This window comes from Taeniopygia guttata, chromosome 3, assembly GCF_048771995.1.
Source record: "Taeniopygia guttata chromosome 3, bTaeGut7.mat, whole genome shotgun sequence".
NCBI lineage: Eukaryota > Metazoa > Chordata > Aves > Passeriformes > Estrildidae > Taeniopygia > Taeniopygia guttata.
The window spans coordinates 110770473-110788718 of NC_133027.1; the positions used below are offsets into that span (position 1 = coordinate 110770473).

Sequence of the window (18246 nt, forward strand, 5' to 3'; positions counted from 1 at the left end):
TGCTTTGCAAACCTGGATTTCTGCTCACCTTAACCTCTCCCATTCCAATCTGGAGAGTCCCAGCCTTCCCAATCTCCTGCTAATGTGAATGCACAAATGTATGCTTTCAGCTGTATAGTTTTTAAATTGTAGCTTGCTGTGTAAGGTACAGTAATTGAGCAGCATTTGCAGTGAGGGTTTGCTAGGAAATAAGCAGGAGTCAGACCATTCCTTTTCACCTAAGAGAGTAAATGTCCTTGTAGAATGGTTACTTTATGCATTTGTAAAGAATTAAAAAATGCTTTTAATGAAAGTTCAAGAGATTTCTGATGATGAAAAGATAATGGCACTGTGTGTTTGTGTTTCTTGAATTGTTCTCAAAAATCTCCTGTGGCACTAGAGTTCTAGAAAAAGAAGAAACCAAACCCTAAAATTAAGGGAAATGGTTGGGTTTGATGTTAAACCACGCGGCATCTCTTTTATTTTCCCCAGCCCAACTTTGCCACACAAGCGTTGCATTCCTCAGATATTGGACATTGGGTTACTCTGTGCACAGGAAAAGCTAGGGAGCTTTTATGGATGTTTTCCCACCATCTGCTGAGGGCAGACAAACGTGTGAGTGTATCTCTGATTCACACCAGTTGGCCAGCTGGGGCTGAAGTGATTAGTTCTGTTTCAGTGTGAAGCATTCCTGCATTTTGGACAGGTTTACATCCATCTCACAACTAGTTTTTTTTTTGAGAATTGCATGATTTTGTCCTCATCTTGTAAGATGACTCCCCTTTTTGTGTTAATTTTATGTCCATTGTATTGTAATACCCAGATAGCTGGTGACTGTTTCTGGGTAGGCTGCATGAGGAGAGTTGGCAGGCCACTGGGACAGGGGTTTTGGCTGCTCTGACCAAGGCTCGTGTCACAAGTCACATCTTCTCAACTTCTAGCAGTGTTTTGGAGCCATGAACTCTGGTCTTAGGAGCTACCATTGTAGCACAGTAGTTTTTACAATAATGTTTATCTAAGCAGATTAACAAGCATACTTCTAAATTTTGTATCCAACCCTTGTTTTTGTGCTCCTTTTCTATCTTAAACCATCTTCTGTCTCTACTTCCACTCTCTTTCTTTGTGCTTATTTCTCTTTCACAGTCTTTTTCTCAGTCAGTGACTTATTCAATTTTCCTGCCTTCCAAGTTTTTGTAATCAAACTTTCATCTCTGTTTCCTTATAATCTGGCAATTTATATTTCACATTCTGCAACTTTCCCAGAATATGTGTTTGCTAAACCTCTTTCCATGGCCTGTGCTCCTTTCACTGTTCACCAGTCTTGGATGCTCTTATATCCTCTCATGTATATCGATAGTGCTTTCGATTTTCTAGTTCCAAATACTCTTGTTCTGCTCTGGTCCCCTGCTGCTCCACTCAAATTCCCTCCAGTCTTACTCAGGAGCTCGCACAGAAAGCCAATCCTTCTCCAATTTCTTCCCAAGAAAAGTGGGGAAGAGCAGAAAATGAATCCAGTCTCTCCAGGAGCCTCTGATACTGTGGACCTTTTAAGAAGGTGTCGCTTACACCCCAAACAGAGAACCTTGCCCTGTACCTCACTTAGTCTTCAGGTGAAGCTTTTTCCAAACATGCTTGGCATAGGAAAATATGATATACTTTTCCACAAAGACTTATTTTACATATTGGGATATGAAGGTAGCATCTAGATGATTTGCACAGAAGTATAACAAAAAATTGAGAAAAAGCTTACTACTTTTTTTAATCCCTTGTTCTAAGGTAGGATAGAAATTATTCACAAACACAGATAAGTTTTATGTATTCATCACTGAGTAATCAAGTTTTAAAGTTGTTTTTTTCACGTTTAGTTTCCTTTTGGTGTTTCATCGTAAAGATTCATCCATGAAAATCAGCTGCTCATTTCTGGAGACAGTGGCATGAGGGACAGACAAGGTTGCATAAGGCAGAAGCTGTATTAACATTGTTTTTCTGAAAAACTTATTAAAGGGAAGTTGAGATGCATCTAGGTACATCTTCCCATTAATGTAGAATTTTTGTTGTTTTGTTGTTTGTGGTTTTTTGTTTATTTCTTTTTTTGTTTTTTAAACGAGTTGTGGGCATGGTGGGTTTTAGGTGTAGGTTTTAGGGTCCTGCTGCCAGATGGAGCTTAAATGTGGGTCTGCAATGACTTCAATGAATGTTAGAAGGCTTTGAAACAGGGGGAAAAAAAGGCAGGTTTTATTACACTATAAACTAGAATAACGGACTGTTTAGGTAGAAGTCAAATGATATGGGGAGGTGTAAAAGAAATTAAGAGGTTCACATAGAAGTTGTTCCTTGATCGTTGTGTCTTGGTGAGCGGATTCATTCTCCCAGCCTTGATTCCAATTGCCCACTGACCCAGGTGGCAAATCCTTACCTTGAGATAGTGTTTCCCTTGTATTTTTTTCTAGTTTTTAATATGGATGTGGGAAGGGTTTTCTGGGCCTATCTAGGATTGGCTGCAGTGGCATCTGAGCAGTAATGAATTTTCCTAGAGTGCTTTCAGCCTCCTCTGATGGGTAGCTGAGAGACTGCTTGAATACAGGTGCTTAACCTCTAGGATGTCAGCTGCACATCCGTGACCTTTGCAGTAGGAAGGTCTCTAGTGCTGTGTGCTGCAAACAGGGAACGTCAGCGCATCTCCCCAGCTGATGGTGATGAGCAGCATGGTCTTATGCCATGGGTATTTCACCAATGGACTTCTTGGGCCTTGGAACTGGCCACATTCTCTCTATTTCAGTCTCCAGCCCATCTTTTTAGCCACTTTGTTATTCTGGGAAAAGGTTAACATATCTAACTGTATTCCTTTGGGGGTTGGTTTATTTTCTTCAATCTTTCTTTGCTCAACTCTTAAGCTTTTGAAAGGTGGTTTGTTTTCAGTGTGCAGTTACCATGACTTGATTGGGAAACACAGTTATGTCAAAGAACTGAACATTGAGAAAACCTAATATATTGAGGCAGCAAGAAATGAGAATGGAAACTTTCTTGTCTTCCTTGACTCAGCTTTCTATTTCAGTAGGAAACTGACAAAACAAAGTAGGGTGATAGCACTAGAAAATATGAAAACTAGTTGATTAAATGATAATTATTTTTGTAAATAATTCTTTCTAATCATAGTTACAAATTGGAAAAGCATCTGGTGTCACAGCAGCAATAAAAGTGACACAAATCAAATAGAAAATTATAAAACTTGTCTGAGACTGGATCCCTTCTCTGTCAAATTCAGGCTGCTGCATGTATTTGCATAGGAATATTTTATTCTTATTTAAATAATTGTGTGTTTAGCCATTTTCTTTTTGGTGCAGTGGCAGTTTTAAAGGCAGCTTTGCAATTGCAGATCAGTAGTGACTGTGTTCAGAAAAAATAATCTATTTTGTTGCACTTACTGGAGCAACAATACTGTAATGTGTCTTTTTGTCCAAAGCAGTCTGAGAAGTGCTTCATCATAGAATTGGTGAATTCAAAGGACAACTGAAGTATTGACTAAAGACTTCATTAAATTAACATAATTTTAAACTCTATCAAAAGGGTCTTAGTGTATATTTGAATCTTAAACTACTAGGAAAAAGCAATGTCTTTTTCTGATTACATTTCTATTTATTTTTTGAACATTTGGAGGGAATAACTCTGTTTTTTATATGGCAAATACATCATATGGTTTATAAATACAAATACAACCTTTCCTATTCTGAAATGGTCTCATTGACTTTGGCATTTTACCTGCATGTTTTAAACTTCTGTGTACATGGACAGAAGACTTTGTGTTTTCAATTTAAATTTTACATTTTGAAAGAACAACAGGTAGCATCTTAGTTTTCCTTTAACAGCAACAAACCCCCAGTCTATAGGCAATTTTTCCTCTCTGATTTGTATTTGGACAAGGGGAGAAAAAAGCACAGCGACATATTCAGTATATCAGTGTCTGATTACAAGATACTGGTGCATTGACACAGAATAAGAGGTCATCTGTGTTTCTAGCCAGTTTCTGCCTCTCTTCTCTCAATTAAATATACTAACATGGCAAAAAAACTTTGTGTCACTGACACATGCTGTAAAATCTTCATCAGGAGGCCTGTTCTTATTTCATTAATTTTCCCTTAGGTAGCAGTGCCTAATTATAAGCTGCATTAAAACTTATATAAATGAGGAGAAATCAGATGCAGAAAAAATCAAATTTTCTTTTTATTTTATAGGCTTTCTGGGGGCAACATTTAAACTAAAATAGCTGTAATGACAATTTTAAAAATGTCTCTGACTTCAGGGTTCTTTTTGAACAACAGGAACTGGACAAATTGAATTTGAAAGGACCTTGGCAATTAACATATTGTCTTCTGCTCATGTGTTAGAAAATAGACAGTTAATTACAGATATTTCAGCTTGTGGTTTTAGGTCAGATGAGAGATGTGGCTTATGCCTCATGATAGATTTTTTCCCCCCTCTTCTCTAGTAACCTAATGAGGACAATAAGCAGTCCAGGGACAGGGTGGTAAGTTGGTGAGGTGACCTGGATGTAAATGTCATGCTTACAGTATTGGATCAAAATGGGATTGTTGGTGTGGGAGGTGTTTTGCCCTGTGGTGGCTTCCTTGCAGTGGCCTTGCTTCTCTTCTCCAGAAAGGTTTGAAAAGTAAGTTAGCATTGAGCAAATTAGGATAAGTAAAAATCTGCATATTCCAGTGGTTTTTAAGAAAGCCTGAAAAGGGTAATTGTTGATTATTTCCCCTCACTGAAAACTTTGCCTTTGAGTTTTTTTTGTTATAATAGCTTTTGGGCACAAGAGTTGCCAACTAGGTGTAGCAGTTTTACTGCCCTGCTTATTTACAGCCTAAAAAGTAGCAGAGCTTTGATACTGTTGTCTACAGATTTAGAGATGAACCCCAAATTCTTTGAGACAAGGGATTTACTGACAGCTATTTCAGTCTGGGTTGGTGCGGAAAATTTAAAATAACATGAATGAGGGTGGTAAAGAATGTAGGCTCAAAAGCTTTCTGCATCTTACTGGCAATTTTTCACAAACTCTTGTCCTCCCGAACTCTCTGGAAACCAAAATTAAAACTGTTAATCTGTACACATTTATTGCACAACTTGCCTCACCCAAAGGCTCTTTCTCAGGAGACACACTTGACTTTTCCTTCCTGCAGTACGGCTGTTTGCAAGGCCAGCAGTTCACTGGATGCTGACTATGGATTTCACTTGGCCTATAAACTATATTTTGCACCCACAGAGCAGAAATCTGTGCACCTTCTGCACCTGTAGTACTGCCAGCTTTCAGCAGCAAAGACATTGGTTTAAAAAAAGCCAAAATGCGGCCATGAAAGAGGATTTTGTGGTTTTGTACCTTTAGTGCATAATATTCTCCTCTACCCTTCAAACTTCAAGGGAAGTCTCCAGTGAGTGACATATGGCTGATAGAAAATGTGTGCATGAGCCATATTAATAGAAATGTTTGTGGCTGAACAACATTAGTACAAACCTTGCTTGTTGCAATCCTGGGAGACAATGATAATGCTTGTTATGAAATCTGGAAGTGACAAATTAGCCATTAGGATTTTACAGCCAACTTTTTTATTAAATGCTTGATGCAGCATTTAATCAAAAATGCTCAAATGTTAAGCAAAAAAATGCTCAAATGTTTGAGCCTCAGAAATCGATGTGCTAAGGGTGTAATGTTACTGCTGTCTTGGGCCACCTGAGAATGCTACTCCCAGGGGGGCAAGAAAATATTAAATATCATCTAATTACATGCAGCATCTTAAAAGGATGCTCAGAACATAGTTATATACTTCTAATTTTGCTCAGTTTGAGGGATAGTTATGGCCTGATCCCTGAGAAAGCAACTGGGTTTATTTAGGAGACAAAAGTGGAGAATATCAAGGTGAAGCTGAAGGGCTATTAGGACATGGAGGAGGATACTGAGCACCAGTTTTGTGGCTGGATCAGAAAAATCAAGAGTCAGAGCTCGTCTTCACCTCTGTGTTGTCCCTTTGGGCTGGGCAGGGCTGGGGGCAGCACAGGCTGAACTGTGCTCTGCTGACCACTGAATGCAGAACAATGTGGATATTTAAAGCTGCCATGCTCAACAGTGGCCACAAACATGTGGTTTCCAAAATCCTGGTTCCTCTGGTCCTGGTGGAGATCCAGTGGTGATTTTATGACTTCTTTAGTTTCTTTCTTGTGTTGTGTGAGAAGCTGTTCAAGCTGGTGGTTATGGACAGTGGAAAAACCTTGAAGTTCCCAAGTATTAAATAACATCTCTCTTCTCCCTGAAGGAAACATGGGATAGAGGGCTCAGGGGTAATTCTGGATCTGTAGAATTGTATTGGAACAAATGAAGTGCCTCTCAAGTGCCAAATATATAGGTATATATTGATGTCATCTAATTTTAGGCTAATAGAATATGTTTGCTGCTCAAAACCCATTTCATTTTCTTATATCTGCACATTCAAAATAGGTCTGACTTCAATATATTCTTGACTTTAAAAAATTGTGTTTGGACATCAAAAAATGGATTAACAATTTCATTATCCTTGTGTCCTTCAATTTCAGGTTTATCTGCATCAACAGAGAAGTCTTCTATGAATAATTTCTTTTAACTGGAAAAAGTCTATTGTTACTTGCAAAATCTATGTAAAAAGTTGCACAGTTGCTAATAATCTGGGATTTCCCCAGTGTATATTTTTTCCTTGCTTAGACTATTTGCAATTAGAAGTCTCCATCTCAATGGGATAATTAAAAAATAATTTACCACTTGGAAAGAATAGGTCTCTTCAGGCAAACTGCACTGCTATTGGTTAATTATTACTAATTTTTGGTTATCTGATATGGTTCTTCCTGACCTGACATCTGCATAATGTAGAAGCTAATGAGAATAGAAATTAAGCCTGGTAGTTGACATGTCCTCTATTCAATTTGAGAGACTAACATGGAAAGAGATTAAAAATAAAATCGTCAAAGTGGGACTTCACCATTACTTGCAACTTTATGTGATGCACCAAATTTTTATATAGATGGATAGAAATGTGGAGAGAGAAAGACACACGTGATTTAGCATCCTACAGTTGATTTTTGTCCTGCTAGCTGAAATACTGACCACAAAAGATGAATCTAGCCATATACTCTGGGTAGCCTTAACACCTAGTTATTGTGGAACTTGCCATAAAATCAAAATTTTATTCTTTCTTTGCAGCAAATTAAGTTTTTACTTTAGTAGTTTTTAAGGATATATGTCCATTGCGTATCACCCTGTCTTTTACATTTTTAATACATCTGAGTATCATTTCCATTTATCAACTGCACCGTTGTCACTCTCCTTTTGCTCTACTTGGTTGGAGAGGTGAGGCCCTGCTGCCACTTGTGTGAGTCACTCCTTTTGCACCTCTCTGGTTCTTCTCTGATGTTACACCCAACGGGTTTTCTACATCTCTACTGGCCACAAAATGTTTATCTTTATGTCAAGGCTGGAACTATTAAAGGGGCTTATTTTGAGACAGGATGGGATGTGGATGCTCTGGGATGTCAGAGTGTTCAGTCATAGAACCACAGAATGGGTTGGGTTGGAAGGGACCTTAAAGGTCATCTGCCATGAACAGAGACACCTCCCACTAGAGCAGGCTGCTCAGAGCCCCATCAGCTGACCTTTTTCCAGAGATGGGATGTGCACAACTTCCAGAGATGGGATGTGCACAACTTCCAGAGATGGGATGTGCACAACTTCCCTGGGCAGCCAGTGTCTTACCACTGTCACAGGGAAAGCTTTCTTCCCTGTGTCTAATCTAACCCTTCCCTCTGGCAGTTTAAGTCATTTCCTCTTGTCCAGTCACACTCTGTGCCATGTCAAAAATCCCTCTCCAGCTCTCATGTAGCCCCTCTAAGATAGTGGAAGGTGCTCAGAAGTCTCAGTTGTACCTTCTCTTCTCCAGACTGAACAACCCCAACTGTGTCAGCCTGTCCTGAGGATAGGTGCTCCAGCCCCCTGATCATATTTGTGACCTCCTCTGGACTCGCTCCAACAGAATATTTCATATTTCAAAATACTCTGTCTTTTAACATCATGAAAAGTAGCACATAAATTTGGACAAAAGAAGAAGACAATCCTTCAGTTGGTAATGCAAATGAAAACTGGATTATAGGCACAGAGAGGCAAATGGTGTAAATAATGGCATGTAATAAACTGTGGTTGTTTTAAAGCAAATAAAGGTGAGATACATGACAGGACCATTATAGAAATACTAATCTGATGTTCACCTTGGGTATTGCAGCTCTTATACAGTGGTAAAAGGTTGTTCTATTTGGATAAGACCAAGTTATTCCAATTAGCTGTGGAGATGTCAGAGACAAAAGGTCACCTAACACATTTTGGAGGTAGTTAACCTGTGTGGTGATGGTCTTTATTGATCCAGATGCATGATTCCATTTTTAAAATATGCTCCATTTTGTTTTTGTTGACAGCAGAGGAATAGTGTAATGTTACACTTAGAATTTTTCTTAGTGAGAAAATAGCTGTATCCCAATTGAGGGAATTATTATGATAAATGAGCAAAATCTGCTCCCTTCTCAAAAACAAAACATTTTTTTTTCAATTCAGAAGGCACACAACTCATGAAATATGATGACAGATGCAAACAAGCGAGTTACAAAGCCTTTACAATAAGATTGCAGCAGAACTTTTGAAAAAGGGGGAGTGCAGCATATGAGCTGAAGCCATCTGTCTCTGTTACTGAGCATTCCTTCCCTTGGAGAGCATAATTATGGGTCTGTCTTTTCTGTTGCTGGATTTTTATACAAAATTGTCCCTAAGAAAAATAGAATTGATCCAGAATAAGGTGAAACTGACTGCTACTCTATATTCCTCGGACTGTGGCCACAGAGTTATAATTTGCATTAGAGTTCTATATCTCTGCAGTGACACTTGGGGAGAATAGTGGAATCTGTGGTGGTGGGTTACTGACCTTGTGTCTTGTCATTTAAAAAGTTTTTATCAATAACAGAATTTATTATGTTGGAACAATTTTTTTTTAGAATTCTGGAATGTATTCTTTAATCTGTTTTCAGATAAAATATTACTGTTTTGAATAATGCACACTAGTGTATATGAATCAATCAAATTAGCTATCTCTTGTTTTAGTCATAAATGACTTAAATAAAAAAGTTCTAAGCCTTTGTATTGTAGTAGAGCTGCATCAGGTCATTTTCACTTGGACCACAGCTGACTTACAGTCCTGTTCTGAAGTTAAGACAGAGGGTGTAGAAAAATGTTGCACTACTCTGTGCAAGCTATTGTATTGCTTACATAATTTCACATATTTAAGAAATGAGGTTTCTAAAATAAATACAATGTGGAACAGAATCATCTCTAGTGGAAATAAGATTGCTTTTATCTCCTCATATTGGCTCTGAACTTTGTTTCATGATGGAGATGGTATCAGGTATGGAAGTGGCACTGAGATGTGTCTTGGCACAAGAAGTAATAATGCAGTTAAGGGAAACATTAGGAGGAATGAATTACAATGATCTCTAAATGCTTTTTACTTGGAGAACTTGAGAACATTCAGCATGTTATTAAAAAATAGAGAAGTTAGTTTATATTTTGTATGTACCTATTTCATCTGAATAACTCTGTCATCGATCTCACAGAGGCGCATCCCTCTGCTGCTGGCCATGTGCACCCTGTCGTGGTTTGCTATTCCTGAAGTTTAATGGGATATCCATAAGAATCCTGCTCCTTTGAAATAATATTTATCTTCTTAAATTCTTGTCAAGCATTTTAGGAAGGCCAGATTTGCCATCAGTTAGCTTAGCAGCTTTTTATCAGCTTACAGTCATGTAGCCTCTGTGCATGTGGTTGCTGCTTTCCCTGCTGGGCTAGAGGAAAAGCAAGCCCAAGGAGGTGAGGGAGGAGGGAGAATGGGAGGCCCCTAAAATATAAATTAACTCCCAATTGTTTCAGATCCAGTATCAGGCACTTCCTGACTTCAGGTGGCCAAGTGTCTTTTTATTGGTGGTAAGGAAAATCTCTCTTTTCTCCCTGTACACGCAGAATCTGTTGGCTCTATGAAATCTAGAGTTGTCTTTAGTCTGTATTTTAAACACTTGCACAAAGGTTTGGCTCTGAAATGGTTTCCAAGATTTGTTTCTGTCCAGTCCCTCCTTTGGTCTTGCCTTAACTAGGTTCACTGTTCATGTCTCTGTTCCCTTACAGTGGACAGGCAGATGTCAGTGACCTGCAGCCTTCCTTTTCCTAAAGGGTCATGGTGCTTTGGGTAACATCTGATTTTCTGTTCTCTTCCAGTCTTCCAGTAGCAGATGCTTATTTTAAAAACAAATATTAATACATTAGTATGCAATGCTCAGAGCGGCAATTTGAGAACACAGTTAATATGATTTTCCTGTTCTGTAACACTTGTTTTCCTTGTATGCAAACTCTGGTGGAGCAATTGTGACAGTCTTCTCAGTTGAAATTTGAATATTAATTTTGTATTGGCTATAGGGGCTGGTACCAGTGTAGACTTTAATGAGGCTGGCACTCAAAAGCATTCATGTGGAACTGGTGCTGTCTTGAGAAAAGATGAAAACACTCTCTAGTCACCAAGGGGCAGCTGAAGTCGAGGAGCAGCTTACCAGCTTTTATTGTTTCCTCGACTGTCTCTTCTACTTGGTTTTTCTCAGTTGATGTTATACATGAATGTGCAGGACTTCTTACATTCTCTATCTAAGATTTTCTTATTAATTTAACACTTTGTCTTTTTTTTTAAAGGCCAAGACAAAACAATTTCCGAATCAAGTGTCAGGCAGTCCCTGAGATGAGAGAATTTGGAAAACAAATGCTATTAGGGAACGGAGCATAATTGCTATGTAGCTTCTGCTTGCTGACAGAAAACAAAATCTTCTCTATGTAAGACAAGTCAGTGAGGATGTTTGGACACCCTACCACATTCCATGCAGGGAATGAATTGTTTGAGATGATGGTTATTGTGGTTTTGCACACTTTCTGTGTTGCACAATTTCTGTCTGGTGTTCAGTTAACTTAAAAGAGAAATTGTTGCTTAGCAGCGAGTTGCATTCTTTACCAGTAAGTTTAATCATTTGGTGTGAGTTTTTCCAACAAGTTTTTATTTATTTTGAAGGTATATAACTATTAATATTCACAAATGTTCTTAAAAAAAGATACACTAAAAACCACTCACACTTACAAGTAAATGGCCTGCCCAGAGTGACCAAAAGTAAGTGGTAAAACCCAGTCCTCCAGTACTGTTCTTAAAGGATCTTTGGCAGAATTTGGCCAAGATGCTTTTAGTCCTGGAGCTATAACTTTAAGTGCATTAGTAGGCTTTTTTTTTTTTTTTTTTTTTTTTTTTTTTTAAAAGAGGATTAATTGGACAGATTTTCAATCTAGCCTGTTAAGGAAACTGGGGCAAGTTCTATTTGCTTTCTGCCATCAGTAATTCCTTGTGGTTACTGGAGCTGATTATCTGGAGAGAAGCACTAAAAAGTAAAATAACTGAGTCATAGCAAAATGCGTGTGCTCTGTGGACAAATGCAGTGAAAACTGTTGGGGGTACATTTGAGTGGGAAAAGGACAGTACTTGCATGGTGTTGTCAATGCATCTCCTACGTGGCATTTGGGGAAGCTGATTCTTACTCTGCTGAAGCTGTAGTGATGCTCTGGTTGGCTATGGCAGTGCTTGGGAGAAAACTGAAGACTTGAATTCTTCAGAGATCTGTGAAAGGATTCTCAGTTTGAGAAACATAGGTTGAAGGATTTTCTGCATGTTTTGCTGTGTGTATTGATTTCCTGCTCTGCAGTTAAAATATGAAATGTGAGGTAATTTCCTAGTTACACGGAGTATTGGACTAAATCCAGAGGGGGTCAGATGGCTGCCAGTGGAGCAGAGCTGGTGTGTACTGTAACATGTGGCTTGTTCTGTGCAGAGACAGGCAGGTAAGCGATCTGGTGGAGTGACTTAGGAGAAGAGGGGTCGAGGGAGTGGATTAAAACCAGCAGCTCTGCTTCTAACTTGTGCCACTTGGGGCAAATCACTTCAACTTGGAGTGAAATACTGTTTTCATTAATTCAGACATAAACTTCTCTTCGTTTCAGTAGAGTGTGTTTTCCTCCTCTGCTCTTTCTTGTCTTTTCTTTCAGATATAAGACACAGGTGGGGAAAATAAAACGGTATCATATTGAATATCATCAATGTTATTACAATGCTGCCAACAGAGAAGCAAGCAAATAAAACCTGTTGCTGCATGTATTACAGGTTTTCCTTATACTGATGCTTTCCTTGGTTATTGAACAAGTTTGCATCTTCTCATTTCCATATTTTAAAATCTGTTGTTTTAATGACATTTTATTGACTTGATACATTTTAAAACATATGGTTTCTGCCAAATTTGCCTGTGCTGTTTGTGCATCTGACATTATTGGGCTTGAGTGACTCTTTGGTCCACTGGAAGAAACCCCACTCAGCAATTGAAATGGTCTTAGGAAATACAAGTAGAAAATTACTTAATGCTGTAAATACATTATTTATCTTGCCAACCATCAGAAAAAGTCCATTTCAATACACTGTAATCTCTACAATTATCCAGATTATGACATGATAAACAATTGTCATGAGTTCCACAAATTAAAGCATACCCAATAAATGGCTGTTGAAGATGGTGGTGAATAATTGCTGGTGGTGAAGGGTGGACTCTCCCCCTAAATCTTAGAGCAGCTTGTATGAATTTATAAATAAAGCTCTTCCTTCCCTGCTCTCTGCCCAGCCTGCAGTGCACTCTGTGCAAGTCCAATTCGTCTTTCTTATGCTGTTACATGTCTGTTTTTAGGCTGTAGCTGGAGTTTACAGCATGCAAAAGTGCTTTTAATTTTTCACAGAGTTGGAAGAACAGGTAGAAAGGAGAAGTTTCAGGTTCCACTCTCGAAGTTTTTAGAGTGAAAAGAAAGATAATTATTACCAAGGAATGAAGCCATTGTTTAATGTTCCATAATCTGATTACTTTCAGTCACTACTAGGTATGGCCTGATTTAAACAAGCCACATAATATTGAGCAATTATGTATAGGATTTTTCAGTATATGCTAAACATTAATTGTCATATTTGGAATGAAACAATGGGATCATTGCTTGTACACCAGAGGAGAATGCCAGCAGTTTGTATTTCATCATGAGGATATGATGGGAATTGGTCCATTGCTAATGAAAGAAGTGGGCAGAATTCTAGTTTTAATAAAAGGCTCCTAAGGACCTTCTCTCACTTCTTGTTTTTTTCAACTTCAAAGAAAAACTTCTTTGCTAAGAATATTTGTTTGAACTTAATCTTATTTTTAACATAAAGTTAAAATCAACACATTTCTAACAAAAGGTAGAATGCAGTGTCATTATACATTTCATTATAAGTAATTAATTGTATTATAGCTGAAATGTGTGTTTATTTCAGAGACTGAGTATGTGACAAGGAGGAAAAATAGTGTCCAAGAAACTTCTTAGAAGGCAGAACAAGGTCTCATCCTCTGCCTCTTTTTTTCCAGCACACTTTCTGTGGTTCATTAAGGCAGCTGCTTTCCTATAATCATGGCTATACAGAAAAACAGAAGCAGCTTCAAATGCTTCTGGGCAAAAGCAAAGCTGTGAATTTTGTAGATTTTTGAGACCATTAGTTAGAGACCCATCACTTTCTCACTTTGTTGGTTGTAGATATTTGAGTAAAGAATAAATTATTATTTAATATGTACATGTGGCTGTTGTGCATGCTGTGGTCTCTGTCCATGAGCTTACTGCAGCTGGCTGCTGCAAAGACACCTCCACCACATGTGGCACCACCTGAGTCTGAGTTCAGAACTGAGGTTTCTGTAAAGGGCTTTCAAGCAATAAAGTGTTTTCTTTCCAAGTGCTTCTTGGGAGTACTATCTCCTGAGGAGGACTGTGCTGAAAATCTGTGTGGTGGCTGTAACTCTCTCATCTTGGGAAAGGGTTTAAAGTATTCCCCCATTCCTAGTGGTGTTTAAATGGTTTTTGCCTTCAACTGTGTCATCTGGAGAGAAAATATGTGTAAATATGTCTTACTATGCTCTGTGACAAAAGTAGAAAAGTACATCCTACTCAGGTGAGGTTTTCTATAATTTTTTGTAGGGGAATGAAATTAGTGTCTCTGTATTTTTTCCTAACTTAAAGATTAATCTCTTTCAACTGTTAAACTACTACTTCACAGAGAAGAACTTGGTATTTTTGAATCCAAGTCCTTAGTTTTGGAGCTGTGTTTTATGTAAGTATTCTTCATTTCACACAATGACTATCATATAGCCATCTATTGGACTAAGTGTGCAGCAATCTTGTGCAATGCTGGAGTTCTTTGATGTGCAAGCTTTAAGAATAAGAGATTAACCTCACTCTCTGGTACATGAAGAGATTTATTTTTTATCTTTTTATGAAACCTAATCCAGAAGTCATTAAAGTCTATTGAAACCACCCTATTTACTTCAATGGGAATTGAATGAGGAACATGGTTTTTGTGGTCCGGTGTTTAAAAAAAACCCAAAACAACAAAAACTTTGCAGTAAAGTCATAATTGCATCCACATGAGTTTCTCAAAGTGGTTATGAAGCAGCTGATGGAAACTCCTTAACATGACCAAATTCAGCATGCCACTTGTTTCTGTGTGTGGGAAAATCCGACACAATCTGGAGGTAATTAGTCTGGAACCAGCAGCAGCATTCTCTGAGCAGTCCTTTTAGAATGAGTTGCAAATAAAAAGGTAGAAAATCCCTAATAATAGGTGTATTATCTGTTGTGTGTTGTGGAAGGTGTTTTTATCAGTAACATGACTTACATTTTTTAAAATGTGTTTTTGACTTGCGTCATGCTGTATGTGCATGGTTGCTTCCTATAGTTCAGTTTTTTCTGTTCTTCTGTGCATTACAAAGTGTTCTATGCCAAAACCTCTTTTTTCATTAACAGCTGGGACAGTAGATTGAAATTTATAAGCAATACTAGTTTGTAATGTAAGCACAGGAGCCTTTGCTATGGACAATTTTCTGTACTCTGGCTGGGTCCTCTTGTGTATTGGTACTGAGGAAGTAAGACCTTTGAGTAAGATACTTAAGAATAAAACTAAGAACAAACCCATTTAAACAGAGAAATGGAGATTTGTGCACACATGATGTTCAGCTTTGGGTTTATTCCTAGTAGTGCTGCTCTGCCTGTGATGATTCATTCCCGAGTGCAGCCATCTCAGGGCAGAGCATCATCCTGCCTCTGATGCTGCTCAGTAGCAGCTGTTTAAGGAAGACAATAAAAAAAGACAATAAGCTAGTAAAAGCCCACCAGAATTATATTCCCATCTTCAAAAATGGGCTATAAATGTATCTCCCCAATTTAAGTGGAATTACTTGTGCTGTTTCAAGTAAGGGAAATATGAAGGCAGTGTGGCCCTTTATCTTTTCTTCCATGAGGTCAGTGCTGAACTACTGAGCTGTTACTGCTTGACCAGAGACCATGAAAACATGGGATGGAGCAAAATAGAGAAGAAACGAAAAAACTTGAAGATCTGATTTTTTTGAGAGGCAGCATGTACAAGTATGGAAGCATTCTTTGGTATGCCTTTTAAAACAGCAATAGTACACATGGGGTGGTTTTCTTAATGTGAAACGGGAAGAGGAAACAAAAGAGAAATTTCAGTAAAATGTACTGATTGAAAACCAGCATGACATAATATACTCTCTAGCTTCTGAAACAGAGAAATAAAATGAACTTTTTCAATTCTGTTATGACTAACTGAACTGTAATGCAATATAGTAAATCTCTCAGTATTATGTAATGAAAATTAGTCAAAAGATGACAAAAGCATAAACGATACATTAATGAAAAAGCCTTGCAGGACTTGTATTTAAATTGGATTGTGCCTGTTTGATTTATGGTGGTGTGTAAGTACACTTGGCTCAAGTGTTTGTGGAAGCATGGACAGTAGCCTTTTATTCTATGTTTACTCTTCCTTTTCACTGTTTGCCTTTTTTTATCATTTGGAAATACATTACTAAATATTACAACAGCATTGTCATTTATAGGTAGTGGGAATAGATAGGTCTGTTGTGCAGTCTGAGAATATAATTAGGAAGAAGCAAAAAGCCTTATTTTACTGCAGCATGGTAAATGGTAGAATTGCTAGATTGTCTTGAGCTCACTTGGCTCAGCTTAGATGCACATAAAACCCACCAGCAGCAAGCTTTTCACTCAAGCAGTATCAATGCATTTTAAGAGGAAGCACTCCCTTGGTTTCATTTAGATTGCAGGCCAGCTCTGCATGTGTTAATATTTCAGATAGAAAAATATATTCAAATACCATTTTTTTGCAACATAATTTGTATGGTACCTCTACTGATGCTGTGAGTTTAAGGATGGTGGCGACTCTTTATTCATGCATAACATGCATAAGCCTGCAAGCTGTGCAGACCCTGTTAGCAGCTTTTAAAACAGCCCCCTGAATCAGTTATGGAGGTGAATATCTAATTTATTGCTGTGAAAAATGAGAGGAAACAGAGGTGGCTCTTCAAGTTCCAAATCAATTCCTTTCTTTCTGTCTGAGCCTTATTTCTGCTCCCTGCTTCTCTCTGCTGATGGAAGCACCCCTTGATGCTTTATCAGTATATTGTTTTCAGCTGCAGCATACAAACACTGTCAGTGTTTTCCTATCCAAAGACTCTAGAGCATAGCTCTTCCCTGTTTCCATTCAACAACAACATGTGTTTGAAACGTCTGTCTTGAACAAAAAAAATGCACAGATATGGGAAGCTGCTCTCTAACACAAATTGTAAAGAAAGTAGCATAATGCTGTGGGAAGGAATAATGTAATGCAATAAAATTGAGCTTTTCTTTGTAAAATGAAATAAGTTTAAATGAGATAAAGAAAAGAATTGAATATAAGCAAACATGATGCTAAGTGCTCTGGAATGAAATAGCATGGACTGGGGGCTCAGATATGTTCCTGCTTTCACAGTCCTGTTTGTTTCCAGCACTATTCCTGGATCGATTCCTGCTTTGCACTCCAGCCAGCCAGGAGGCTCTGTGCTGTAGTAACAGAGGGATTAGGACTGCATCCTTTTCCCTGGTGGTGTGGGAGGTCTGTCATCACATCGTCTGTTGTGGAAAGCACATCTCTCCTGTCTCTAGGGCTGCATCTTCTATGGAGCAAATCCCTGTGTCCCAGCTGGTTGGAGTGGTGTGATGTGCTGGATGGCATGGCATGGCATGGCATGGTGGGGTGTGCCACTCAGCATGGCTGATGTGCCAGTTGGTGTGGTTTGGGGTGCTGGACAGCATGCCCTGGCACAGCCTGTCCTCATGTCACCTGCCACCTGCAAGGCGTTACCTGAGTGGGAGCGGGTGGGAGGCAGCATCTGTCTGACAAGGCTTTCTGGAGTGCTGCAGGGATGAGGTAACGTGGCAGGGTTTAATGGGATGCACGTGACTCAGCTCGCTGATCCCAATACTCTGATTTATGTGCTGATGGATCTGACAGGCACCCTGTCTCCTTTGAGCCCTCCAGCCCGGCCTGCTATGGAGATGCAACGAGGTAACGCTCATCCCGTTGTGGTTTCAGTCCACCCACACGCACCATATGCATAATTTTTCCATAAAGGATGACTGTGGGGATATATATCTCAATTTAAGACTGTTGCATGTACTCTTTATTTTTCACATATGACTGTTTAGCGATATAATTTATCTAACTAAAACTAGTTGTTGAACACCCAAGCAAAGCTAATGGTTGCATTGATGGAACGCATCATGTCGTGCTTATTTAACAAGAGTCCTGATACCTGCCATCTTAGTTTTCTGTTTCTCAGTTCCACTAGATATCTTGCTTTTACAAGAATTAATTACAGGACTTAATTAAATACATAAATGCTTACAGGAATTTTTGATAAGTATGAGGATATTGTTTGCATTCCAAGTTAAAGATAATGGTCGGCTTTTCAGAAGGGCTCATTGTTGGGTGACTCTCATTTAAGTTGGTGGTAAATCCTTCGTTAGTATCAAAACGAGTACAGTTAAGGGAGCACACAAGCAGTTTTGGAAATGTTCTAAGAAGTTGTCTGCTTGCAGGACTGACAGGATAACAAGCTCATTGCTTCTGTTACAATGCTAGAATTTGGCTATTTGCATAATACAGAGCAGTGACAATTCAATTTATAATTCATGAGTAAGCATTTCAAATAGTGGTTTCAGACACG

General features: G+C 38.5%; 1 protein-coding gene across 6 annotated transcripts in view; it reads left to right on the forward strand.

Moving 5' to 3' along the window:
* Window positions 1-18246, forward strand: part of MACROD2 (mono-ADP ribosylhydrolase 2) — an 825711-nt gene that overhangs the window by 63027 nt on the left and 744438 nt on the right. Inside the window, exon 1 of one of the 6 annotated variants that reach the window (XM_072927625.1) lies at window positions 17380-17585. The exons of the other annotated variants lie outside the window; for them this stretch is intronic. Within the exon in view, the coding sequence (XP_072783726.1) occupies window positions 17471-17585 (115 nt within the window). The 5' untranslated portion in view covers window positions 17380-17470. Of the gene's footprint in view, window positions 1-17379; window positions 17586-18246 lie in introns of those variants that run through there. 6 annotated transcript variants of the gene reach the window in all.